We start from the raw sequence: 26,416 nt of genomic DNA on the forward strand, positions 1-26,416 counted from the left end.
TTATTACCAAAAAAGATTACAAAATATGTGCAAGAAATGGGCTAAATCATATTCTATTGTTCAACGCGGAGTACATACAATAATAGGATAATCTGTTACTTCATATATGTTCACAAATTATTCATGTGCAAGAAGTGTTCTAGGTTCCTTTCTTTCAGTGCCTTGCTCAGAACATACAACAAACTGTTAAAACTGCTATATTTGAGTTTAAATATACCCTGTTCTGTATGTAAAGTCACTCACTACTTTGGGTTCAACTAGCTCCGGATATGTTGTGGTATGAAAAATAGGAGAAAACACTACCCCTGCTGAATATCCTGTATACTGTGGACCCACAATCTATCTGCTGGACCGCTTCCCTCATATGTAGTTGTAGTGTTTACAAATTGCATAAGACAAAAATCCATTGCAACAGCTATTTCCCCTCCTCCTCCTCCTTCTTCTTTACCCCTTCCTCTCCCTCCTACTTTCCCCCCTCTCCTCTCTTGTACTGATTCATTTTTTCTTCTCCGCCGACTCGCCTTCCTTTGGTGTCTCATCTGTTTTGCAATCTAGGAAGAAGTCGTTGCAGGCGACAGTGAGGGCGCCCATCAGGATGATGAACTCGGTGAAGTCCACCTCCCCGTCGTTGTTGGCGTCCAAGTCGTTCATCACCTTCTCAACTGCTTCATTATCTTTGGAGGAGCCCTGTCAGAGGGAGGACCAGAGAGTTAAGAATGTGTGTGTGTGTGTGTGTGTGTGTGTGTGTGTGTGTGTGTGTGTGTGTGTGTGTGTGTGTGGGTATGTGTGTGTGTGTGGGTGTGTGTGTGTGGGTGTGTGTGTGGGTATACATCAATGAACAAGCTTGTCTGAGCTTGCATGTCCCAGTATGTGAGTGCATACCTTCACCCGTGTGTCCCATTTGCAAACTTCATTCATGTGTAGTGTACAAGCACGTATTTTCTACTTCACATACTTCCTTACCCCTAAGTAAGTCCCCAGCTCCTCTAGTAGCAGCTCCTTCAGTTCACCCCTGCTCAGCGTGAACTTGTCGCCCTCCTTCCCGGAGTACTTGTGGAAGGTCTTTATGAGCATCTGCATGGCACTCTCCAGGTTGGAACTGGGCTCCTTGGACATACTGCAAAGATATCAGGGCCAAAGGTCAGAATCTGCTACAAAATGCCCGCTCCAGCCCAAACTGCATGTGCGGTCACATGGCAGTCAAGGGTGAAGCCACCTCTGAGTCAAAGTGATAGTTGGACAGGTAGATGGAAGGAAGGAGGTTTTCCCATTTCTACACAATGGGTCGAATAACGCTCTGTGTGTAAGCAGAGGCTATTACTCACCCTAATTTAAGTAGTGTGGTCACTGTGACCTTACTGGGTTTTACATTGCAGAGGTTTGGATGGAAAGATGGAGGATAGCGTTGGAAAAACTTTTCGAAACAATCTTACACACATTGTGTCCGGCATCTTGGAGCTTCTTGAGCTGGATTTGTGGAGAGACTGCACAGACAGACACAGATTAGTCACTGTCAATGATGCAGAGTTAGAGGATTAAGACTTTTCTTTGTCAACGTATTTACAAAAGATGCTTTGTGACACCTAAAACATAGTTTTAAGAACATTTCAGCTGTTTCGAAAGTTTACTTTTTGAGTTATTGCTCTTGTGAATGAATGGGTAATGCATGTAACAATTAAACCTGTGGTATCGGTGAAAAGTGTTTTCATGTCTGTTGATCCTGAAACAGCCTCATCATTCAAGATGGAGACCAGGAGAGAAACGCAAAACTAGCCTGGTGCTCACATTCAGAAACCCAGTACCCTGAGGTGCAGGCCTGTGATCTACATGTAATATGTGGCTACAGCTCAGTCACATTCAACTTGCTAGTCAAGTTAAAAAGCTGGGGAATCTAGAAATTAGGATATAGGCTGTTATTTTAAGGTTAATATTACCACACAGAATACAGAATCAATATGTCAATCCATCCCTGAGCATGATTTATTATGAGCTATTGCATAAGTAGAAGGGATGCTATTGTCAGTCTCCGGTTATTGCCTCTTATCGTTCTGCATAACATTGTGCCGCCGAGTTCGGAGTTGTAGGCGGCGGAGATAAAAGAGGAGGCGAGTGGACACCAAAGCTGGCTTACTGGAAAATGTATAGGGGTCACCCGTCTCACTGACTGACACAATACAAAAGAAAACCATGGAGACCAAAATGCTATCAGTAACACAATATTGTGTAAGGCATGTAATGAAGATGCATGTGGTAACGCCATGGTTAATGGTATGTCGAATGACACTAAAAAAGCAAATTGTTAAAATAGGGCATTGACCTATTATTTTGTATAAATACCAGTGCACAGTAATTTCACACTGCTTGGTAAGAAGTCCCTATTGGTTTAACTTTTTTGATGTAGGAATTCCCGGTTGTGCACTTCTCAAAGTTTGCACAGCATCAAAAGAAAGCAAACAATAACTTAAGATAAAAAAGTGAAATGACTCCCGCAGTCCTATTTTAGCGCCTAGTGCCGTTATGCTCAGAGGTTTTCTGATTCTACAGATATTTACTGTTTCAAAGCGGATAAAATGTGTATCAGTGACTATACGAGTAAACCTTCATTAGATACATAGGAGAAAGTACGATGGAGAAACCCATTCAAGCTGTCTGTCTTACCTGAGTGCTGATGGAGGGCCTTCTTTGTCTTTGAAGAGGTGCAGGGGACTGGGCCAAGGCAGAGATGGATGTGGAGAGAGTCTGCCAGTGGCTTAAATATCACCTGCGCCTCTCCCTCCTCCCCCTCCAAACTCCTTCAACCTCTTACATACTTTCTACTTCTGTTTCTCTATCCTCCCTCCATCTCTCTCCCTTTGCAGGTGCTTTCCATCACACACACGCACACGCACGCACGCACACGCACGCGCGCGCACACACACACACACACACACACACACACACACACACACACACACACACACACACACACACACACACACACACACACACACCACACACACACACACACACACACACACACACACACACAAACAATGACTGCTTTCATGCAAGTAAACAAGGTCACGCAAATTAATTATTATTGTCACAGTTTTATTCAATATTAGCCATTAAACATGTTACATAGAATTAGCAAAAATGATACAGCATAGCATACTAGCATATTGGAGTTTACTGGACATGTCAGTGGACTTAAATTAGTCCAACTGCTAAACACATACACCCTCTAGCAAGAAATAAGAGTACATCAACACACAATGATGAAACCCTGCACAATATCCTGGGAATGGTCCCATAATCACAATCATATTGGACCCAAAGCACATCCGTTTACTTGTATGTACACTTATTATATCTGCTGGGAGAATTCTTAAGGCTTGTATGCCCATCTACTGTGTCAAAGAATCAATGAGAGCTATTGTGTGTCAATGAATAATCTGGCGGCAAACACTCCCTGCTGCAAATCTTCTGTGTTTGGTTTCAGCATGTTTTAAATCTACATGGAGTTAAAGTTGGGTGGGGTTCACACTATGGGACGGAGAAAAAACGTCCGGTTCAGACAGTTCCGAATCTTTGAAAGAAAACTCACAGTGCACTCCGCTAATCTGCTGTTCCAACATGGTTAAAAGAAAGCATTAGCTACAATAGAATAAGTTCCAGATGATTAGGCCTGTTTACACTAAACCTAAGTATCTATTGCAACATACAAATGCAAAAACAAGCTTGGCCTACGGGGGAATAGCAAAAAAGGTTTGAAGCTTGCCAGAATGCTGTAATCTAGCCATAGATGGTGCGAGAGAGTGATATGTTTCTATTTTTCACAGAAAGTACCATGATTACAAATGTTTTGATATAAAAAAATATAGATTGTAATAAAACAATGAATAATGACGCCTCAAAACATTTCCAATACGTTTGTTAGTAAAAGATCATGCAGGAAACACAGCATATTACGAGCATAAAGGCTGAGCAGAGTGTGAATGAGAGAGTATTTACAATGGGAGTGTCGCAGTGAGGCAGGGTGACCACATGACTTAGGTTTATTTGTCTTGCCCATTTAGCTGCTGAGCAGTTTGAAGTGCCAGGTGCAGTTACTGTGCAAAAGGTGCACATTTGGTAGTGTGCCCAAAATGTGTGTGCCTTGAGCACTACGCAGCAGGCCAGGTAGACATATATCATAGTGGACCTGCAACACAAGCCTTTTTCTCATGGCTGCATTATTTATGATTAGACCATTTACAAATCATTAAATTGTAATTAACGAATTGCATATAAGGTGACAAAGAAGTATGTTTTCAAGTGATCTCCATAGTGGTCCTAACAAGAAAGAGTAAGGTTAAAAAGTTAAATATAAAGAGGCCATGTCAAACTTAAATATTTGGCCACAGTAATTGCAATACAATGTCATGCAACATCTTATGTATAGGCTGTTGTAAAAGAGCACACCACATAGATCTATATTGATGGCTCAGTATTATTATTTGGTTTTTAAAAAGCACCTCGGAAAATGATCCCTCTGACACAACCTCGTCTGATAGGCAGGATCACTGAAGCCCGGGATTACTTTCATGTCATTATTTCTGTCCCACGGTGTTCTACCCTTCAAATGCCTAATCCAGTGGTTTCCCAATGCCTGTGACTCAAGGATCCAGTTGCAGGTCAAACAGGGTCCTTAATCTGTTTGAGGGTGTGGCCGACAAACAGGCATGACTGTTAAATTTAGCAGCTAATACAAGCAGAAAACAGCAAGCAGCGATTAGCATATTCAAAGAGAGCCAGGTTTCTGTAACTCCAATCGAGTGCTACCAGGGTATCTCCAGATAATGCACCGGCACTTTATGGATCAATTACCATTCAAATACCATTGACATAACAAATACAAATGCTGTAATTGTGTTGGCAAGTACTTGAGATAAAAACGGACACCTGTTATGGGTTTCCTTACTTGTAGGTGTTTGTTATCTTGTTCTTGTCTACCAGTTCGAATCCAGGTGGATTAGGTTGCTCTCGTCAACAGCCCACTCCCATGGGACTCATTTGGGGCTCCCATTTGACCGTAAGGGTCCTTTGGTGTGGATTTCTTTCTTGACACTCAATTATTTAGGACCAAACTTGATCTTACATTCCGTAATCCATAGCTGACTTGGGGTTATTGGAATATACTGAAGGATCCACTTGGGGTGAACTTTTATGGGAGTTACAGAAAACAAAAGGAAGCGACAGATAGCCCATAAAGTAGACTAGAGTGAGATAGAGAGAGAGGGAGATGAGGGTTGAGCACACAATAAAGATGGGTTGAATTAATGCAAATCTTCAGCAAAACAATTTGTTTATTGTCATGCCAAATCAGCTACATAGCATTGCGAGTTAAAAGATGAGAATGTAAAAATGGTGTTATTGACAGATTTCCATGCAACAATTAAAATAATTATCTGATGTAATGGGAAATTATTAGCGTTCATGCTGAGAGTTAGCTGAGAATATTGATACCACCTCACTTTAATCTGTATGGTAAAGCTGAAGCTACAGCCAGCTTAGCCTAGCATTATGGCTGGAAACAGTCATCTAGCTTGGCTCCGTTTGTAACAAAATCCATCTATCAGCACTTCAGAAGCTCGCTTAATAAAATGTTTTACCGTACAAGAGTCACATTCTAAACTGATCAGAGATAACGTGTCAATTTGTTATCCTTAGAGGTGCTTGCCGCGTTTCCAGTCTTTGTGCTAAAATTAGCTAACCGGCTAATGGCTGTAGCTTGTTTTATCAAGGACCAAGGCTTTGTTAGCGGTGTAGAGAGGTTTTGAAAAAGTCCAAGTTAGTTTCCAAGGTAGTGGGGAAAGGACTATATTTAAAGTTGACATCTTGACTGCAGTGGCACTTTGTGTGTCAGTATGCTGCTGAGGGTAAATCTTATTTTGCAGTAAACTTTTCACAGGGATATGGCATGATAGAGTACTTCTGCATGCTATCGTAGTATATGATCATAATGAGGTAAATGTGCTTTAGTGGGATGCACATGCTGTACATATAGACATAGTGGTTACAAATAGTACAAAGCAATGTCATGTACATATTTATCATAAATGAGGAATGGGGTTTCTTCAACTAGGTTGGTAGGGATGTGAACTTGTACCAATATTTTGTATTACAAAGTTGTCTGTATTTGAACAAAAAAACTCTTTAGTGGCATATCTTGGAAATCATGCTGTGATTAGTGTAGTGTTGATTGTAAGAATGTAGTGTGATTTCTTTTTGTGAAGGAATGGATTGTCCCCTATGAGATCGCCTCCTCAATCTTCTTCCTCCACAGCTTCAGCCAGCTTCTCGACGGCTTCCTCCACCTTTTCTGTTTCCACCTTGATCTCCTCTTCTTTCTCAACCACTTCTTTCACAACCACATCCACCGTTGGTGTTGCCTCCTCTAATGCTGCTGCCACAACTGCTGCGGCTGGTTTCTCCTCCTCCTTCGCTGGCTCAGGATGCGTCTCCTCCTCTGACTTTACTTCTACCTTAGCTTCTGCATTTCCAACTAGATTTTCTTCTACCTTTGCCTCTTCATTCGCTTCTGGCTTGGCTTCCTCCTTTACCTCTGCGTTTGCCTCTGGCTTCTCCACTTTGGCGGGGGTACTTTGTTCCACTTGTTCGGAAGCATTATTTTGAGCAGGCTCCTCTTTGGCAGCTGCACGTTGTTCACTGAGCGAGACAGCCAGGTAGCCGACCAGCTTCATGTACTCCTCAAAACCAACCTTGCCGTCTTGGTTGGCATCCAATCCCTGGGCCATGTTGTTGACCGCCTCCTTGCTTTCTGTATCCTGGAGAGAATAGGCACACACAATCATGAGACAATCAAGCACGATGATTATCTAATATACCTGGACTCCCAGTGGAGAAATCAGCATACAGAAGTAGTCAATTAGCCTCTAAGAGTGGCCCTATCTACACTATAATGCTAATGAATGTCATTCTATCATATCAGATCACTTTACCCCATTCGCCCATATTACACAACCACTTGTCACAATGCTTACAATTGTGAACAGATTGAAACTAGCCTCTGTTTATGCAAGACAGCTTTGTGTTTTCTATGAGGTGGTTACATAATGCAAGTGTCGGTCATATTTCAGAGAGGTTCAATGAAGATTTCCTTACCGAAAGGACGTTGGAGAGCTGGTTCTTGACGAGGTTCTGGAACTGATTCTTTCCTAGACTCTCCTTTCCCTTGGTTGACTTCAGGAAGACCTTCACGAGGTCCTGAATAGCATTCTCCATGATTCCTCTCTGTGGGAGAAGGAAGAGGTCAAGATATTGGGTGGGTGGGTGAGTGGGTGGGTAGGTAGGTAGGTAGGTAGGTAGGTAGATACAGATAGATAGATAGATAGATAGATAGAGGAAGGAGGCGTGTGGCGCAGTGGATAGAGCCTTGGTGTTGGGATCAGGGGAGCACAGGTTCAAACCCCACTGCAGTCAGCATTTCGTTGTGTCCCTGAGACACTTCACCCCAAATTGCTCCTGTGGGGATTGTCCACAGTATTGGGAATGTAAGTCGCTTTGGATAAAAGCGTCTAACAAGTAACATGTAATGTAATAGATGGATAGATGATGATTGCAAAGGTTTCCACTATGGTTTGATGAAAAAAAATATTGGAACGATAATGCAAAACCAGTGGAAAATGAAACAGATGATCTTCCTCGCGCGTCCCCATGAGGCCTTAGTTTCAGGTGTTGAGTCTGGAGCCGCACGAGGGACGGTGATGTGAGATAAGTTAAGAGGGTGAGAGGGAGTCTGATTGAGAGACAAGCTGTGATGCGCAATGGAAGTTCTGATCTTTGATAGGTCACCTGATCTACTGAAGCTACCAAGGGTACTGGGCTTCAGATTACCTCAGGGATTACTTAGTCCCGGTCTGCTCCGCTCTCTCTCTACTTCTTTCTTTCTTTCTCACCAGCTGTATCTGCCTCTCTTACCATTTGCTTGTCACTGCCTCATACTTGTTTTCACTTTGCTGCCCTTGTTTTGAGCCTTCACACTGGTGCACACAACGCATTTGACAAAAGACTTGATAACTTGATAACCAGGAGAAAACCCTTCATAGTTTCACATGATTTATATAGAGACACAATCATCAGTTAGACATTGACAGATGTATAATATAGACATAGCTCAAAATGTAAAACATGCCAGTAGGTGACACAGCCTTTCAGGAATTCCAGTCATTGCTGTCTGTGGAGATCACTTAGACAGGAATTTACAGGCCAACTCCGAGCTAGTTTTGCCCCAAAGCAGTGGAGGGGTGTTCGAGGCGAACGTACTTGTCTGTCAGCTTCAGTATTCAAATACTGCAGAGCAAACAACAGTTTCTGCTGGTGAGACAACACTCCTTTTCTCCACAGGATGCCATGTCGCTCTTGGCAGATTAGCAGTCATTTGTAGACGACACCTTCATTTTTCAATTACTGAAGTGCATGTCCCACTCAAGCTAAGACATCTATCCACAGCAGTCACTACATGCATATGTGGCACATTAAGGAAGGGGCCTGTTACAATCATTATACCCTAAGAGACAAAGAGCTCCGACACTATTACAAAGGTCAAATTTCCTTCTCGAAAATGTGACTCTTTGACCCTAATGATGCATGATTTTGGTCTGAACCATTTGGCCACCATGTGAGCCCAATGCAGAAACATTTTGTATAGTAAATGAAGCATATCCTATCTGGTTGCCAATGCAGCTGTCATTAAATAATAGTGATAATACCAGGATTTTAAAAGAAGTACATTAGCCAAAAACTCTAGATATCATGTATATTGTCAGTATTTGTGATTATGGAGAGCAGTCCATATTTTGACACACCCTCAGCCTGAGCACACAAAGACCCTTAACGGATTTCGGTGTGTCCTTTACACACAAAAACAGCAAAGGCGTTTTTCTACTTTAGGATTGACATTTCCTCATCACATTCATTATTTATCTATAGGGACCTTTCTTTGTGTCCCAACACGTGCCCTAATTTTGACAAATTAATTGCATCACCGGTCCCATATCGAGTTTCATCCTGTCCCACTCAAGAGACAAACTAATCCTTGTTATTTGTCTTAAAAGGCCAAAACAGCAACGGCGCAAATAATTAAATATACAGGCCTACAACCATAGGGTTTCCCGTTTCACTCTATAAGTAGATTGAGTGTTGTGTTTCCAAATGGGCGAACGTGATACGGTATGTGCGCAGAGTAATGACAATACTACCGCTCGTGTGGCATCAAATATTAACAGAGGAACAAGTTAGGTTGTGGCCGTAAATTGCGGTGAGCAGACGTCCAGCGGCTGTCTCTCATCCATAGTTCAGATAGGTTTGAAAATAGCGACAATTGGACGCGGGACGTTGCGCAACACTGCCAGGACTCATCGTCATTAACACCATACACTGCTTTCAATGTTGAATTAAAGCGGTTAAATAAGTCACAACCTACACAGCTCTACAAAGTTCCACTCAGAATGCCAAGCTGTCACTCCCGTGGGCCTCTTTATAAGAAGCATATTGTGGGTAAACTGTTGATTTTGCGTAAAACTGCGCTTTTACGCGCGAACCAGGGCCTACACTCTCAATACTCTGCCACCTTTAGCTTCTTTATTATATATTCCCCTTGCAAATGATCTACAAAATGAGTACTGATCCACATAGAAATACCATATCATTCCGAGGGAAAGAGAGGGAGAGAGCGCATATGGCTATCAAACACGTCACTAAACCCGAAAATACAAGTCAATAAAAGCAGATTAACCATGCACCAACTTTTATAATTTACACTTAAAAAGGTGTAACGTGAGCCCAAATATTTCTGAGTGCAGGAGTCATTGAAACCGACCTGCAGTCAGTCCGCGGCCAAGTTTCATGGGATGGCTCTAGCAAGAGTCTATCGAAACGTGGCAAACTCCATGAACAAATACAACGCGTATACGCACGAGAAACTTAAAAGAATCCAGTAAGACGCATTCAACTCACCGTATAACGTCTGCGGGACAAGCGAAGTCTATAAATGTGCGCAAATGTAAGTTTCTGCCCTCTTCTCCGCCTTTCTACGCTGCTTTGAGCCTAGGGAACTTGCCAAACTAGTAGGACAGCAGAATCTCTTCCGTGATTTAGTTTTTTTTTTCTGTCCTTAAAACTTTTCCCCCTGACAAGTCAAAGGGCGTGTACCTGGAAGAGTGAGAGGGAGAAGTGGGATGTGGAAGAGCTCGGCTCTAACGCTCAGGAAAAGGGTGTGAAAGTGTATCAAAACACTTATACTTGTTTTTTTATTGGAATTATCACTGGGCCAGCTGTTTCACGTCATGCGCGATTTGCACAGTTTCACGCCAACTATCCAGGTTTGTGGCTTGGAGCAGCTTCATCTGCTGGGACTAGGAGACAGGGCGGGAGGGATTACTTCATCTGCACAAGCCTCGACTGCTTATTAAAGTATTCACTTGTTAAATGTAGACACAAAAACAATTTAAAACAAAGCTATCACCCACTCTCTTACAATCCTTTCCAGGGAGGATGTCTTTTTACACATCTGTTTTTCTTTTTTTCACACATCTGTATGTGTTTTGCACTCACAAAATGAACAAACATGAACAAAACCATAGTTTGCAACTGTAAAAGACAGCTAAACTTGTGTTGGAGCTTCAAGTTTTTCCCAACTGACACTTTGGAAATTTGAGAGCTTAAAGGTGGGGTAGGTACGTTTCAGAAACCGGCTCGAGATACACTTTTTGTTATATTCCATGGAATGCTCTTAACATCCCGATAGCAATGAATATCTTAAGTGCTTTGACAAAAAATCCATAAAAAATGTTCATCTGTGGAAGCCGTAATACTGTAAAAAGTACAACCAATCCGTTTAGCCGGGGCCTACCTGCCTGTCAGCCTTCCATCGGGGCACAAACTTATCTCGTGCCCTCATTGGTCATGTGCGCGTTCGTGTGTGTTGGAGGAGGGGCTCTGTAAGGAAGTGGCAGATTTTCTCCGGTTGTGTATTGTCAAATTCTAGCGATCTCGTGCCGGTTTCTCAAACTTACCTACCCCACCTTTAAAGGAATCTTGGTACCACTTTACAATTAGACTATACATTATAAAGGATTCATAAAGGGTTTATAATTAGGTTATGAATTAGGTTGTAAACACTTTATTAATCATTAATAACCATTTATAAACCAGTTCTAACATAGTTTTCATACATCAACACAGGCTCATTATTTGGCAAGATGACTAAGCCTTATATTGGCTACTTAGCGAGAATCAACTCAGTGAGCAACAGATACCAAGGATGCTGGCTGATGAAGAAGACGAAGTAAGCTAAGTAGCCAATATAAGGCTTAGCAGTACAGATAAATGTGGGCTCACTATTTGGCAAGCAACCGGTCACAGTTGCCCTGTTTATCTCATGTCTTGTAAAAGCTTATTAATGATCAGTGTTGTGCTAGTTACTGAAAACCAGTAACTAGTTACCATTACTAGTTACTTCATTTCAAAAGTAACTCAGTTACTTTACTGATTACTTACACCAAAAAGTAATGCGTTACTGTGAAAAGTAACGTTTTAGTTACTTAAAAAAAGGGCTCCCATTATATTAATGCCCTTATAGCCTTCATTTCAGTACTGTTATTGCATTGGAGAATAATACAATCTGTTGATCAACTTGACATGTATTATATGCAATCTGGATTGCATCGATATTAGCTGGCTTTACATTTTTGTATATTCTTTCTCCAGGTAGTTGGAAAAAGTTTTCCGTTTCATATGCCGTGTGCCGCCCGGACATGCTATCATGCTAACTAGCTCTCTGAAAGCGGGTGACTCCACTGTAGCAATAGCCTGCATGTGTTCTACAACATACCGTGCAATGGCTTTATCGACTTTTCCCTGGCTAGCAGTCCCTTGGTTAAAATCCAGCCGCTGTTGCTTAGGTGCAGGTGGATGTGGAGTGGCGTCGGCTGAGTCTCTGTGGTCTTAGCTACTAGCTTCGTCCCAGCATGTTGTTTTTGCAGATGTTTTAAGAGATTTGAATGACTGGTTTGGGCAGTAGAAAGGCTGTTTGACCCGCCAGGACACAACTTACATTTAACTAAAACGTTCTTTTCTTTGTGCTCGACAAAAGTGAAATAGTGAGAATAGTTCCAGGTGGAGAAACTAGACTTGAGCTCCGCCGCCGCCATGATAGTCTTGTTAGTAAACAACACAAACACGCCCACAGCCCGTCTCCGCATGTGACACAGGAAGTATTTAAGTACATTTACTCAAGTACTGTACTTAAGTACAGTTCTCATCTCTGTTCACCTGGCTGTTGACTATATAAAAAAACTAACGCAGTAACGGAGTAACGCACCATGTAGTAACGGTAACTGAGTTACTGAATTTAAAAAGTAATGCTTTAGAGTACTAGTTACTGCCAAAAATAACGGCGTTACAGATACTTGTAACGCGTTAGTCCCAACACTGTTAATGATTTATAAAGTGTTCACAACCTAATTAATACATGAATTACAAACTATTCGTAAATAAGGGTAGTCTTATTGTAAAGTGGTACCGGAATCTTCATTGGAAATATTAAAGCCAGTGAGGGTGGCAAAACTGTTGCAAGAGGTAAAGCAGTCTTGCCAGATTCTTGAAACGGCTTTTGGGAAGTCTTGAGATACAAGCCTTGTTCAGACACAGGTTATTTGGTGAAAAGCCTCCAGGTTTCTCACCAAGGAGACTTCCCCGTATACACAAAGTGCACACACAATCACACAGGTAGTGCCCTTACTTTTTTTGTCTCACCTTCACTCCTCCCACACTGGCAGCTTATCATATCTAATTTGGATTCAAAGGGCACATTTTCTAATCTGCCAACGTATCTGTGTTTTTAACATCACTTAGCAGCACCTTATCCTTTACAGAATTAAAACCGGCCTATAGGCTATAAAACAGCTGGGTAGCAAGCCAGCACACATAACTCTGTCTAGACATCAGAATAAGCACAAAGTGATGGTGTAACACAGATAATTAACAGCTAAACAAGGACAATGCATTTACTATAAAGCTCAACATGTCACAAACTTAATGGGATGTATGTGGTTCACATATCCCAATTACACAGTCCACTGAGGCCTTAGTGAGAGACAGTAAAGGTCCGGCAATGGGTTATGCTTAACGCTTGGAAAGGCCGCTTTGTGTAGGCATTATGAAGCTCTATGGAACAAGATATGGGGCGGATGGTTTATTTGTGGCAGCAGTAACGCATATAGGATTACAGGCCCCTAAATCAAGGCTGTAATACACTCCCGCTCAAATGTGGGTGCATGGTACATCATATAATGTGGTGAATGAATGACAGGACAGTGAGTGTTGGTGGCTGAGGGCTCAGGACAATGAAGCCTTTAATTCAAAGTTCCCTGCATTCAACACATGGTTAACTAAAGAGTTACACATGTGGCACTGGTGGAGTGATAAAAGAAATGCCTCTGAGTTTACAGTGGGACGACTTCAATCGAGTTGATTGGTGGTGCACAATCTTGACAGAAGACGGCGAGCTCTACTCGGTGAAGCCTCCTTGCTTGTTTGCCAGTGTTCCAATCAGCTGCCAGAACTCGAGGAAAGTCAGCTCCCCGTCGTTGTTCTCATCCAGCGAGCCCATGAGCTGATCGATGGCCCCGGGGTCGCTGGCGTTCTGTTGAGAATCACAGAGAGGAGATCAATACGAGATCACTCTGAGCTGCAATCTCTCTGCAAGACTGTCCTGCCACCTAATGGTTAATGAACATAACTGGAGTACTAATTCAATTACAGCCACAAAATAGTTTCCTGATGATGAAATCCTTCAAGAAGAAAAAAACCTTTTGATTCTGTGCATGGGTTTGATTAAATGTCCTATGTCTTGGATGATAAGAGTGGTACAAAAAACAAATGGAAAAAAATGGACAATTCCACTTTCAGAGATTCAACATTACACTCACACATTTGAAATAAACACATTTGATAATCAGTTTAACAAAAAAAGGGATTTATGAAGTAAAACCAATACACCTGTATTTTGTATAGCTTGTCAAATGTTTGCTTGCCTTCCTTCATCTAATGCAGTAATATGTATGTCCCTAAGACAACCTACGTAATTGTAATACACATCAAAAGGTAGGAAATCAGTGTTATTTAAAAAGAATACAACATCATACACAATGATATACTCCACAGGAACAAAAGAAAAATAATTATAGGTAGAGTAAGAAAGAAAATTGGCTTAACATGCAGCCCTATATATTATTTGTATGTTGCAGTCTGAGACCTTGTAATGATACTTCATATACCGACACAAAGCATAAACAGAGGTGGCAGAAGTACTCAGATCTTGTACTTGAGTAAAAGTACACAGAGTGTAGAAATAATCTGTTACAAGTAAAAGTCCTGCATTCAAAATGTTAATCAAGTAAAAGTACAAAAGTATTAGTACCAAAAGTAAAAGTACTCATTCTGCAGTTTGGTCCATTTTAGAATAATATATATTAAATGTTTTGATCATAATTATTGATCATTAAAGTGTTGTCAAAGCTGGTAAAGGTGCAGCTAGTTTGAATGACTTTGTATACTGATGGGTAGCTTGTGAATTTAATCCAGGTGTAACTAAAGTCTGATTTAAGTGTTGATTATATTTCACATCATTAATCCAAATCTGCAAAGTAACTAAAGTATTAAATGAATGGTGGAGTAAAAGTACACCATTTACCTCTGAATTGTAGTGGAGAAGTACAAAGTAGCAACAAATGGTACTTACTGTAAGTGCAGTACTTTAGTAGATACACTTAGTTACTTCCACCTCTGAGCATAAACATGGGCCCCCAAAATGGAACATAAAAAATAATAATCACAAAAGCTATATGAAATATAAACGTGTATTACATTCTCATATACAGATTGATTAAATTGTACAATTACAAATGTGGCGTTTTGTGAAAAGCAATAAACAGACAGTAGCCTACTAACATTACTCTGAATAACACTGCAGTCAAATCTCAAAGGTCTGCAGTTATGTTGCATCATAAATGATAGTTTCTTGGATATGTAAGTCAGGTAGAAATCAGGGTCAAAACACTTCTATAATTTACCTTGACATAGTTGGGCAGCTGAGCGGTCACCAGGTTGTGGAACTCCTCTCTGCTCAGAGTGCTGGAGGCTCCATCTTTCCCAGCGTACGCCTTGAACTGGGAGACAAAGGTGCAGATGGCAGCTTCCATGATGGTTTGTGCAGGGACCTGAGAAGTAAAGAAATGAAACCTCAACGAAAATCTTTCAAAGTCCGACTGTTGTAAAAAACAATGGCAATGGCCTCACCTTTAGTGTTTGAGATCCTGAGTGGTGTGTTTCAGCTGGTATCAAGAACCCTGTGCCTCCACTCTGACCATCACCTCTCTGAATATATATACGCTTCATCTCCGCACACATCAGCAGAAAACACTCAACTAGCCCTCTTCTCCCCCATCCAGCGCCTGACCTTATCTCGGCCTGATTTCCACTCAAAACTGCACACACACACAGCTAAAAACTGACACTGTCCTACAAAAGGGCAAATTTGTACTGATGGAAGCACAAAAGCCGTTTCTAGTCGGTTTGCAGAGAAGGATCTCTGTCAGGCTGTTCTAATCAAGTGACTGAATCGTGCATGTGTAAGCAGTAATCAGTTTATACAAAACATGACTCAAATAGGGCATTAGGGACAACACACTCTTTCCAAGTAGTTAATGTGCATGGAGAAGGAAGAAATGCTCACTTTACATGTTAAAGGAGCATAAAGATTATGTAGAATGAGAGATTACTGATATTTTGGGGAATTTTATTTTCTCAAGATTATCTTTTAGATATGTTGTAGTTTACTGTGCAGTTTACTGTGCCTTTGTCACCTTTGATTCTGGAATCAGGTTGCAACTGGATAAAGGAATCCTATAGTTAGAACATAAGCATGCAGAAATGATGGCATGGCGACTTGTTTCAGAATTCAAAGAATGACAAGCTCTCTCTGAAGCGTCGTAGTGACTTGTTCTGGACCATTCTCATTCATCCGCATATCAGGTCAGTGAGTGCCACACAGGTTGCTTTGTGTAGCATTACAGGCTGAGAGTTGGTGCCTGTGAATGTGTAACCTCCCGCTCAAAGTATTTCATCTAGATGTGCATATTTTGGTTGGGCATCATGGCTGTGATAAAAGATGCCTGTCATACCAACACATCCACTTCCTGTCAGACAGTGAGTCACACATGTGCTGGGTATCACTGTACATTTAACTAAATACAATCCATCTAAAGCAGTGGATGTATTTTATGATTTACTTCATGTAGAAAACAAGCAAAAGCGTTTTTAGTAAAGACAAACGTAACACATTTAATGGTGCAAGATTTATTGAACTTAACACCGACTTCCTAAAAGAGGACATAAATGATGATGAATGAAATTCAAATTAATCAAATGTTTCAATACATTTGTCCAGGGATCATTCACATGCACGTCTGAGCCAGATCCCACAATAGCAGTAAGCACAGAGCCCTACCATTAAACTAAGGATTCTTCTAATGAAATTAAGTTTTCTTCCGATCCCTTTGGTCTTAAAACGTTCTAAATAAAAAGTTCCTCTGTGCAAACAGCAGAGAACGTTTAACACTTCATGTGTAAACCCTTTGACATTCATTCTCTGCCTTATAAACAGCCCCATTAGGAGCCGTGTAAACTTTTCTTCTTATCTTGCAGAAGCAAATGAAATCCAAGACCACTCGAAGATATTCATAATAATAAAGGCACGTAAGCAGTAGCTGGCAAACTAAATAGTTCACAATATTCACATTCAATGCGTGTGGCCTGGGACAAAGTCTTATTAAAAATGAATAAATAAACATGAAACACTCCAAAGCTCCTGAAAAATGAGAACCAACAATCACTATCTGTCGACTTTAACTTCACATCCACCTAAAGAGGGAACACTTTGAACTGGCCAACACTGTAAAGCAGTGCTGCAATACTTGATGGACTTTTGTGTGTTACTGTATGTCTGGCTCACAAAATGCAGCAGCAGCTTCCTCATTTTGGCATTTGCTTGAACTCAATAACTTTGACTCTATCAGGTGTGTGCATGTCAGGTAACATCAACCTGTGAACAGAATAAAGGGACAATGACAAATATATTGCTTTGGTTGCCAATCTCATTTACAGGACATTAAGTCTATCCTTTTGACTCTGATGCTCTGGGATACCCAGTAATATTTATAGATCTTGTGTTGGAGGTCCCCATGGCTACATTACAAACATATTAAAGAGAGTTCTTTAAAAACACACAATAGAGAAAATAAACGTTGCTGTAAATGTGAATGTTTTTGAAAAGTGCTAGGGTGGTTTGGCAGTCATAAATGTAGCTATGGCGATCACTTTAACCGATTGCTTTTTCTTTTACAACGGACGTTTCTCAAACCGGTTCCTTGTTCAGCACATCTCCTATCGACTGACAGTTGGGAGTTGCAGAATGAAACGTCTGACAAATGTATAAACTAAACACTCAGGGCTCTGAAACGGCACTGTGTGTGTTTGCCCAAATCCACACAAAGAACTGGTCTGACCTGATCTGATTCTCATCACTGAAAGAACCGGGATCTCATCCTCTGGGATTAGACGGCTACAGACGACTTGAGTCAACAAAATAATAATCTCAGCATTTGTTTAAACCTGCTCGCAGTGGCTCGCTGTTTTCACACAGTGCAATGACAGAGAAGAATTCAACAAGCCTTTCTGAACTCATTTGAAGTGTGAGAATATTTCAAAGCACTGCGACGTTGCTTCACAGAATTATTTTTTGCAATTACCATCGCCCTAAAGCCCCATTGTTCTGTATGATTTCACTGTATCAGTTTGAATTGACATGATGAACTGCAACATGCACTAGGTATTGAGAAAACACTATACAGCAGAGGAAAATCCACACAACACATTACTGAAGGACTTTGCATTCGGAGGCATGACCTGACAGAGGTAGGTAACAACAACCAAGTCAAAAAAGACAACAAGTCTAGCTTATAATTAAAGACTCAGGGGGACACATTAATGAGAGGCACGACCACTCTGTACCAGAAGCTACTACAATTACAGCTCTGAAGAGGAGAATGTAGGCAAGAAATGTCCTATAACACCACCGGCTGTGCTGTATCTTAGCGCCATTTTGTATTACTTTCCCCCTCTTTGTCTATTCAAGCAGTGGCGGCAAACTTCCACAGGGCCTCCCGTTCAAACTCCTCCATCTCCTCCTCCAGGGAGTCGTTGTCCTTCTGCCCCTTGCCCTCCAAAATGTCCACCATGTCCTCCAGGATGTCTGCCACGTCTTCGGCAAAGTCACTGAAGAGAACCCTGTCGTGGATGAACACTCCATCCTCGAAGAACTCCGCCGTCAGCTTCCTGATCTTGTCTTTGCTCTCGGACGAGGACCCCTCCAGCTTGCTCAGGTACCCCTCCAGCAGCTCCTCGAACTCGGGCAGCTCCACCGGGTAGAGCCCCTCCTTGCCGGCGCAGTCCTCCACCGAGGTGCAGCCCGGCTGGGAGCGCACGCTGCGTCTGAGCTTCTGCTCCTGGTCCCTCCAGAAGTCGCTATGCTTGTGCTGCTGAGGCTGGTGAGGCTGATGGGAGTGATGGGGCTGCTGGTGGAAGTGATGGGGCTGCTGGTGGTTGTGGATGTTGTGGTTGTGGAAGCTCTTGCCATGATGGCTGTGCCACGGTTTCTCCTTCCTCCTCTCCTCTCTGTCCATCCTGCGCTCGTCCTTCTTCCTCTCCCACTCGGCCTGGTTTTTCCTCCACGCCTCTTTGTGAGAGTTTTGCTTCTTCTCTTCTTTCTCTCTCCAGCCTCCCTCTTTCTTCCTATCTTTCTCTCCTCTCCACTCTTTCTTTTCGTCTTTCTTCCACTGCTCATTATTTTTGCACTTGTTTCCTTTCCATTTGGGCTCCTGTGGCTTCTTCTTCCCCCACCGCTCCACCTGTTCAGAAAGCCTCTTCCGGATCTCCTCCAAACTATCTCTCACTCGTTTCCTGTCGCCTCCGTTTTTCTTCATCCCTTGCAGTCTCTTCTTGCTCTCCTCAAGAAGAACTTTCTGCCTGTGGAGTTCTTCCTTCAGTCTTCCTCCATCATATGTGTCCTTCTTCCTCTCGGGTGCAGCTTCTTTCTGGTTACTCTGACCCTCTTTGTCCCCGGGCGGAGGGGCTGAGCTCGAGGTAGCGGGAGGCATTTCCTCATCAGCTGTGAAAGATTCAAGATATAAAATGTTATTATATCAGAAAGAAAAGATTAGCACTCTGAGGAATTAAATGTTATTACTTTCATAGTAGATTTGTATCATAATAGATCAGATTTGATTTAATATTGATCTGATTCACTTCCTGTTTGCCACATGTACCTGAGAGCTGGCTGAGTTCAGTCACCCTGGACCTCAGACTCTCCAGCTCTTTCTTCAGCTCAGGCAGAGATGACAGCTCGTCCTTCAGCTTCACATTTTCTTTTTCCAGATCTGCTTTTCCCTTCTCATCGCCGCTCACTGCTACTGCCTTCAGTGCCAGGTCAAGTTCTTCTTTCTGAGACTAAGAAATAAAGAAAAATAGCATGAGGTTCTGCACGACTAAACAATAAACATTGACGACATGCTGCCTATTTATTGCTGCGCATTAACACATCATGATTAGCTTGAATTCAGATGGTATTCTGACCTGTAGCTGAGCTTCTAGCTGAGCCATATGCTGCTTTTCCTGTGTCAGTATATCCAATAGCTCTTTCATATCCTGTGGATCACCGCTAAGCCAGTCCTGAAGTGAAAATCATTGGCAAATGAATACAACACATAGTTTTAAATAATCCTATCACTACCATGTGTCTTTCAAGTTTTAAGACACATATTTTCACATACAGGACATGATTATGACATTGAGACTGAGTGAGTGGTAGTAACATACCTGGCTTTGTTCTACATCACTCAGTTCAGATGCGTCAAAGTCACCTGTCATAAGAAAACAACACATTGTTTACACAAGTATTACGACAGGACTTTTTGTTGACTCACAGCAGCCAAGCCGTCTTACAGCTGCATTAGATGCTCTTGTTGTGAAATGCATTCTCTATGCTGAGGCAATACTTGTGTTGCGAAACACATTTTGTATTCAGGCAAAATTAGTTTAATTCCAATTAAGAAAATGAAATATTTAGTCCTAACCAAGCAAAATGCCAGCAATAGTTACTCTTCCCCTCTACTAAGGCACCCTAAACATCCAGTGACTTCTAAACTGTGATGATGAGTGCTATTGTATAATTCAGTATGCGTGTTATTTGCCATTTTCTGCTGCGACTGCATTACTGCGAAGTGTCAAGCCAGATAAGTGCTTGGACAAGCTACTGAGCGTTAGCCAGCTAGCGCAAACGCTGACACTGCTGTCAGATATTTAGTACTGGAACGACCATTATTCAGGTCAGAGAGGACACTGGTTGACATAGTAAAGCTTGGTCAACAAAAATAACAGTTGACCAAGATAAGAGGCATGTACTGTTGACAGCTGAGCGCAAAGTGCTTATGCCATTTGTGTAAACTGGTTTAGTCAATGAAGCCATTGTGTAATAATGTCATTTAGACAATATTTACAATAAAACCACTTATGTAAAAGGAAAATATGAGAACAAATCATAAAATATTTATAATATTTATCAGATAAAAAAATACTATAGCATTGTTTTAGTAGTGCCTTTAATGCATCAGACCATGACAAGTAGAAGCATAATAGCAGGCGTAGTTAAATATTGGAGGAACTCACCAGACAGAAAGAGGGAAGCTAAGAAGAGCAGGATCAGAGAACCCACAATGCACTTGTTCAAGGACAACCACGGCTTTTCCTCCTTTTTCTCGGCCAGCATGAACTCCATTTCCTCATCTTCATCGTCTTCATCTGATGTTCTTGGTCTCTGCGCCCCGTAGGACGGGACGTTCCTCCTTCTGAGTCCATCATCAAAGCTACTAGATGGATCTACGAGAGGAATTAATACAACAAGATCAAAAAAGACGACCTCAACATGAAAAATAAATGGCAGAGGGCCATCTGATTTTATGATATATTCTAGAGAGAGATGATGACAGCGAGACTTAAGTTCAACCACATGTTTTTAAATGTGGCCCTGAGTCAGTTCAACAAATCATCTCGACATCTGCGGCTCCAAAAGCGTTGGAACCAAAATCATAATTAACTTCTGGCAGACTGCCTCGCACAAAATACCAACATCTAAGTGAATACACGAACCGTAAAACACAACATTGTGTAAACATTATGTAAAAGAAGTCAGTAAAAAAGTCAGTGCTGCCTGAGAAATGGATGACCTTTTTCTCACCAATTTAAAAACAGTAATTTCACGCATCAAAGCTTCTCCATTTTCTCAGCAGGGTGTACGCGTCCCTGTCAAGCTGATAAATCACTTTCCAGATCCCAGAGAGACACAGATGACAAATATGTAAACCAATTCTTCTGCTTCAATCTACTCGTGCCAATTACAAACAGAAGTAACCCACTTACTTTTCCCAAGGCTGTGGGCGGGGTCTCAAACACTCCAGGGGCCCGTAAAAGCCTCATGTTCATGGTGTGGCAGTTGTTTTATGGTAACATGATCAATTGGAACTTTGTTTATAGATAAACATTTAAAAAAAACGTAAACAGGTTCTTCTTCATCACCTAAAATCGAGGCGCTATCGTGAAGAGACCCGTGTCCAAATCTTGTTTTAATGCTTTACTATTTGAGTCAACATTGTGCATAAATTAGTTTGTGTTTAATCATATAACCACAAAGCATATTCATGTATTACATCAGCAGATATATTTATGTAACTTCCGGATGAACTCAGCTGTTCATTAACAAAAGCTAACTTAAAGATCAGGTGTTCAGAAATAATGGACTATTTGTCTCACTTGTTGTGCTCTATTGCATTCGGCTTACTTCCAGCTAGCAGCAAAGGGTGTGGATGCGGTGATGTCAGATTGGCAAACACTTTGATGAAGATATTTCAACAGGTAGGTCGACCGTGGGAGCACAGCCTAATGAGCATGGCTCTCTCTAGGGGTGGCTCGCGGAAGGCACAGACGTTTAGTCTAGGTAGAGGAACGTGTATATACATTTAAGAGGAATCACTGCAAGTGTATAGTTATCTAATTGAGCAGTGGTTCCCAACCTTTCTAGCTTGAGATAGACATATTTTGCAGTCCCTTATTCTTTCATTTACAGGATTTTGAATGCATGAAGAGTGTGTAAAATGTTATGACTGTATTAGATAATACTAAAAGGCTAAATAAATAGCCCTGTAGTTTTTTTGCCTTTGTAGCATCATAAATATCCCTATATTTTGACAACATACCTTCTTCTTCTTCCTCTTCTTCTTCTCTCTCATACTGGGTCACTGTCTCAGTGGTGTCCAACTCTTCCTTTTCCACAGCTGCCTCCTCCTTCTCCTCCACCTCCTCCTCCTTCTTCTTCTCTTCTTCCTTCTCTTCTTCCTCCTCCTCCTTCTCCTCTGCCTCTAATGAACCAACGGTCTCAGGTGCAGGACTTTCACTGATGGGGCTTTCTGTCACCGGGCTCTCAGTGTCTGGGACGTAGCTTGGTGGCTCTGGACTATCAGGAACAAAGCTCATATCATCTTCCACATGAGAGGGAGGATCTGTGGCTGTGAGGGTCTCAGTGGGGAAGCTGACCTCAGGTTCAGTAGTGAAGTCAGGACCCTCCACAGCAGGGCTGGCAGGAATCATCCCGATATCAGCAGGTGTGTCAAGGTCTTCTTCTGTAAAGGCGGGAATCTCAGTCACTGGCGGCGCATCGCAGGAATCCTCAGGCTCAGATGCCAGGAGTTCAGAAGCAGAGACATCACGTGGAGCCCCCATATCAATGTGGGTGACAAAGGGTGTGGCTCCCAGGTGCTCATTGTCACTGGGGGAGCTGGTTACAATATCATGGATAACCGGAGGCTGACTCTCCAGGTCGAGGTCTGGAGGATCAAGAAGGTGGGGGGGGACAGGACTCATCCGGGGTGGGCTAGAAGGGATGATGATTTCACTGGGCTCTGGAGAGGTCTCTTGACACACCTAGAAATAAGAAAAGTATGGAGAAAAGAGAAAAGTTATCATTGAATACTTCTTTATCATTTTTGAGAAATCTATGTGTTATTTAAGATAAAGTGATATGATTTTGTTTTAGTGCCTACATTTTACACTCAGTGTGTATTGATTACAGCACTTCTCTATCATTTAATAACGGCCTATGGTGCCCAGAGTGACGTTTTTCTTAAGAGAATGTCACTGGGCATTTGTTTTGGGTGTAGGAATGGGTATAGTAAGACTGAGGGAGTTATCCAGTCACCTTTCTGGAAATACAACATCTGATGTGGCTCAAAGCATCTTACTCTATACATTTCACGATGTAAGGATGCTTATAAATGTTAATTGTAGAAATAGAGGCTTGACTGTGAAATGCCCACAACGTTGATGTTATAGATCTGAAAAGGCTTCTTTCAAACTCGACTACACCTATGCTGGAAACGAATATTGTCACACTGTTAATGTGTGGGCCTTAAGCAAGTCCATACATGCGAGAGAAAAACACAACATCAAACAAGACATTTCACACAACAAGCATTAGCAACACCTGGTAATAACAAAATATGGTGTAGGGGGATAGTGATAATGTTAGTTGTCTATCGTATGTCTTGACTGGATTATTGCAGTTTACTGTGTACCAACCTGATGGCCTTCTTCAGACAGGACTGTTTCTATTGGGATTTCACTAGCAGCAGCAGCACCTGCATCAATCACACAATGACAAATCGAAAATGTGAAATGTTGACAATACAACACAATTCTTTTTTCGTTTTTAACAGTGATATTATATCATGGCTAAAAGAGAAAAAACATTGTTTCCTCTCTTAATACACTGTATCTCGTGGATATAATGTATCTTTTATTCTATTTTCACTTTTTAAAATCCTCCACAGAACATTGTTACAGATTAGCATTTGCTACAAAGAATGACCACAGTGTATGTGGTTCTTAGGCATGAATGTATAATACAACTGATGCTTCTGTTGTGTCCAATTTAAACCATGGGATAGGTATTTTTGGCCATAAATGTTGATGATTGTACCTAGCCAATAGCCACATATTTTGACTCGTCAGTACCTGTCACATCCTCAGAGAGACTCGGGGCATCACCCAGGCTCTCAGTGCCGTCGTCTAATGGCCCGACATTCTCCACAGCAGCTTCCTGTAGAGTCAGAGGATCCAGGGAGATCAGGCTTTCCTCAAGCATTTACATTAATACCTATAGTACTCTCCTTGGTTTCACTGCCCTTTACATTTACAGCATGCCCTACACAGGCATGTATGAGGATGAGCATGCACATACGCCTGGTCTGGAAAACACATCAATGTTTATTTTCTTTCGTCTGTCAATAAGATTGCATCGTTCAATGTGTTTAACTTGCAACAATAAAGTAGATGCTGAATCGCCTTTCTCCCTTAATGAAATGCTTGACAAAAGCAGCCATAAATTATAGTCTAACATACATTTTACATCCATTTACTTTAAATGTGATAACTACTATTGTGTTATATGCTTAGCTCTCCTATTAAGTCTAATCTCATTGATATGAATGTGGTGAAGATAATATGACCTAAATGATGCAACAGCACCTCATACTGCAGGCTCATATATGCTAAAACCTTTTTAAAAAAGGTAGGATGTATTGCAGTGGTGTTGAATTACAATTATTTTCAAGTTGCTTTGACTTAACAGGCAATTGTGTACATATTGATAACGGTCATGCACAAATAACTGCATATAGAGCTGAAGGATGCATACAAGTGCAGACATGTCATGTGTTAAATGAACGTGTATTCACAAGCAAGGAAAATAGCTATCCTTCAAATTGTATCCAGGCAAACAGCTTCAAGTTTCAGTTTCCTGAGCTGCTTCCGTCATACCTCAGGGGAGAGGAGGGTCCAGCTGTTGGTGGAGGACCCGCTGCTGCCTGTGCTGTTGCTGTGGTCAGACATCGCCCTCTGCAGGCTCAACGTGGCACAGCACCGTGCACACTCAGCTGTATGGCTTTCTGCAGACGACGACAGAAACAACCAGTCTTCATTGAACAAGCCTGATGCATACACTACATGTATGTATAAATTAGGCTAGATGTAATTATGTGAATGCATCATGGTAAACAGCTTTAATATAGATAGGCTAATAGATACAATCAATGATGCACGAAAAAAGCACACAAAATGACTATAGCCTACTATGTCTATTTTGTTTGCAATATTTTGATGGTGAATATACTAATAGTGTAAGAGGACACACTGAAGTAACGACGCTGCAGTTTGAGATCTGATTTACCGCACCCACGGGATAAGAAGAACAGATTGTCGTTAATACAAGTTATGTAATGGTGTGTTGGCATCCATAATATAATGCTGCGCAGTTTTTTAAAGATTGTTCTGTCAGAAATAACAGCAATCTCCTGATCTTTTTCACCACCGCTGCTATTTTCAGCCCACCATTCATTCACATAAATCCGGTCAATCGGTGAGGCAGTTAAATAACCAAAAATGGTCAAACCCTAGACACGAGCACTTCATGGATCCAGACACGAGCAAAAAACGGTTAATACTCACGTACCAAAAGCACAGTGTGTGCTTACGCTTCTGTTAAGCACATGTGAAAAATAAGCATTAAAGGGCTATAGGTGTTGTTGCAACCAAATTCAGGGATCACTCATGTGGTAAACAAAGGATGGTAGGCTGAATATTCCCACTCTTCCGCGTTGTTTCTCACTCAGGCAGGCCCAGCAGTTCGCTAGCGCTTCAAGCACCTGCTCGACTCTATCAAATTCAACACAAAGAAGAAGTTTACCCAAATGTGTTTACACCTCAGTCGCTTGCTCTTTTTCTCTTCAAAACGTTTTGTTTTTTAGTACGAACAACGATCCTCTCTTCCCATGAACTTGGGAACTTTGGGAATTCCAAGCTGCGTCACGTCAACCAAGACGCAATTCGTCCAATAGGATTTCAGCAATGGCTGCAAAGCTCCCGCCCCTGAACCAAGGCTGGCCCAATCAGATAGAAATATTGTGTCAGGAGAACGACGCACAGCCCAGCATGATTGACGATAGCAGGTGAAAGTGGCAGGTGATAGACCTAGCTGATCCTTCTTAATAATACAACTTCATGTGAACTTAACCCTCAGGATGCATGCGTGTACACACATATAGCCTATATATATACACAGAAGGAGGGGGCTACCAGGACCAGCTGTACACTGACACGTCTGCAGAGCTATATTTGAACTGTGGGATTTACCAGAGGATCACCTATCTAC

The 26,416-nt window shown here is 41.7% G+C and overlaps 4 protein-coding genes across 5 annotated transcripts; all 4 read right to left on the reverse strand.

Moving 5' to 3' along the window:
• Positions 1 to 483: 483 nt before the first annotated feature.
• On the reverse strand, positions 484 to 2,708 carry s100s (S100 calcium binding protein S). The gene is made up of 4 exons (XM_034094889.1): positions 2,659 to 2,708; positions 1,438 to 1,484; positions 964 to 1,117; positions 484 to 687 (listed from the first exon to the last, which is right to left on the reverse strand). The coding sequence occupies exons 2-4, from the start codon at positions 1,449 to 1,451 to the stop codon at positions 496 to 498; spliced, it is 360 nt and encodes a 119-aa protein (XP_033950780.1). The 5' UTR covers positions 1,452 to 1,484; positions 2,659 to 2,708; the 3' UTR covers positions 484 to 495.
• A 361-nt stretch (positions 2,709 to 3,069) lies between these two features.
• On the reverse strand, positions 3,070 to 10,190 carry s100u (S100 calcium binding protein U). The gene is made up of 3 exons (XM_034094459.2): positions 10,000 to 10,190; positions 7,147 to 7,275; positions 3,070 to 6,809 (listed from the first exon to the last, which is right to left on the reverse strand). The coding sequence occupies exons 2-3, from the start codon at positions 7,264 to 7,266 to the stop codon at positions 6,288 to 6,290; spliced, it is 642 nt and encodes a 213-aa protein (XP_033950350.1). The 5' UTR covers positions 7,267 to 7,275; positions 10,000 to 10,190; the 3' UTR covers positions 3,070 to 6,287.
• Positions 10,191 to 13,363: 3,173 nt separating this feature from the next.
• s100a11 (S100 calcium binding protein A11) lies at positions 13,364 to 15,438 on the reverse strand. Its single transcript, XM_034094946.2, has 3 exons — positions 15,343 to 15,438; positions 15,117 to 15,263; positions 13,364 to 13,687 (listed from the first exon to the last, which is right to left on the reverse strand). Exons 2-3 carry the CDS (start codon positions 15,243 to 15,245, stop codon positions 13,553 to 13,555), a joined length of 264 nt encoding a protein of 87 aa, XP_033950837.2. The 5' UTR covers positions 15,246 to 15,263; positions 15,343 to 15,438; the 3' UTR covers positions 13,364 to 13,552.
• A 947-nt stretch (positions 15,439 to 16,385) lies between these two features.
• On the reverse strand, positions 16,386 to 26,215 carry pbxip1a (pre-B-cell leukemia homeobox interacting protein 1a). Of its 2 annotated transcripts, none has more exons than XM_034094311.2 (10): positions 25,952 to 26,215; positions 25,027 to 25,154; positions 24,223 to 24,307; positions 23,788 to 23,846; positions 22,410 to 23,133; positions 20,827 to 21,036; positions 19,978 to 20,021; positions 19,735 to 19,830; positions 19,428 to 19,608; positions 16,386 to 19,270 (listed from the first exon to the last, which is right to left on the reverse strand). In XM_034094311.2, exons 2-10 carry the CDS (start codon positions 25,096 to 25,098, stop codon positions 18,234 to 18,236), a joined length of 2,508 nt encoding a protein of 835 aa, XP_033950202.1. In that variant the 5' UTR covers positions 25,099 to 25,154; positions 25,952 to 26,215; the 3' UTR covers positions 16,386 to 18,233. The 2 variants fall into 2 exon arrangements, with proteins under 2 accessions (XP_033950202.1, XP_033950203.1); XM_034094312.2 differs by lacking the exon at positions 25,952 to 26,215 and adding an exon at positions 25,718 to 25,930.
• Between the last annotated feature and the right edge of the window lie 201 nt (positions 26,216 to 26,416).

This window comes from Pseudochaenichthys georgianus, chromosome 11, assembly GCF_902827115.2.
Source record: "Pseudochaenichthys georgianus chromosome 11, fPseGeo1.2, whole genome shotgun sequence".
NCBI classification, from domain to species: Eukaryota; Metazoa; Chordata; class Actinopteri; order Perciformes; family Channichthyidae; genus Pseudochaenichthys; species Pseudochaenichthys georgianus.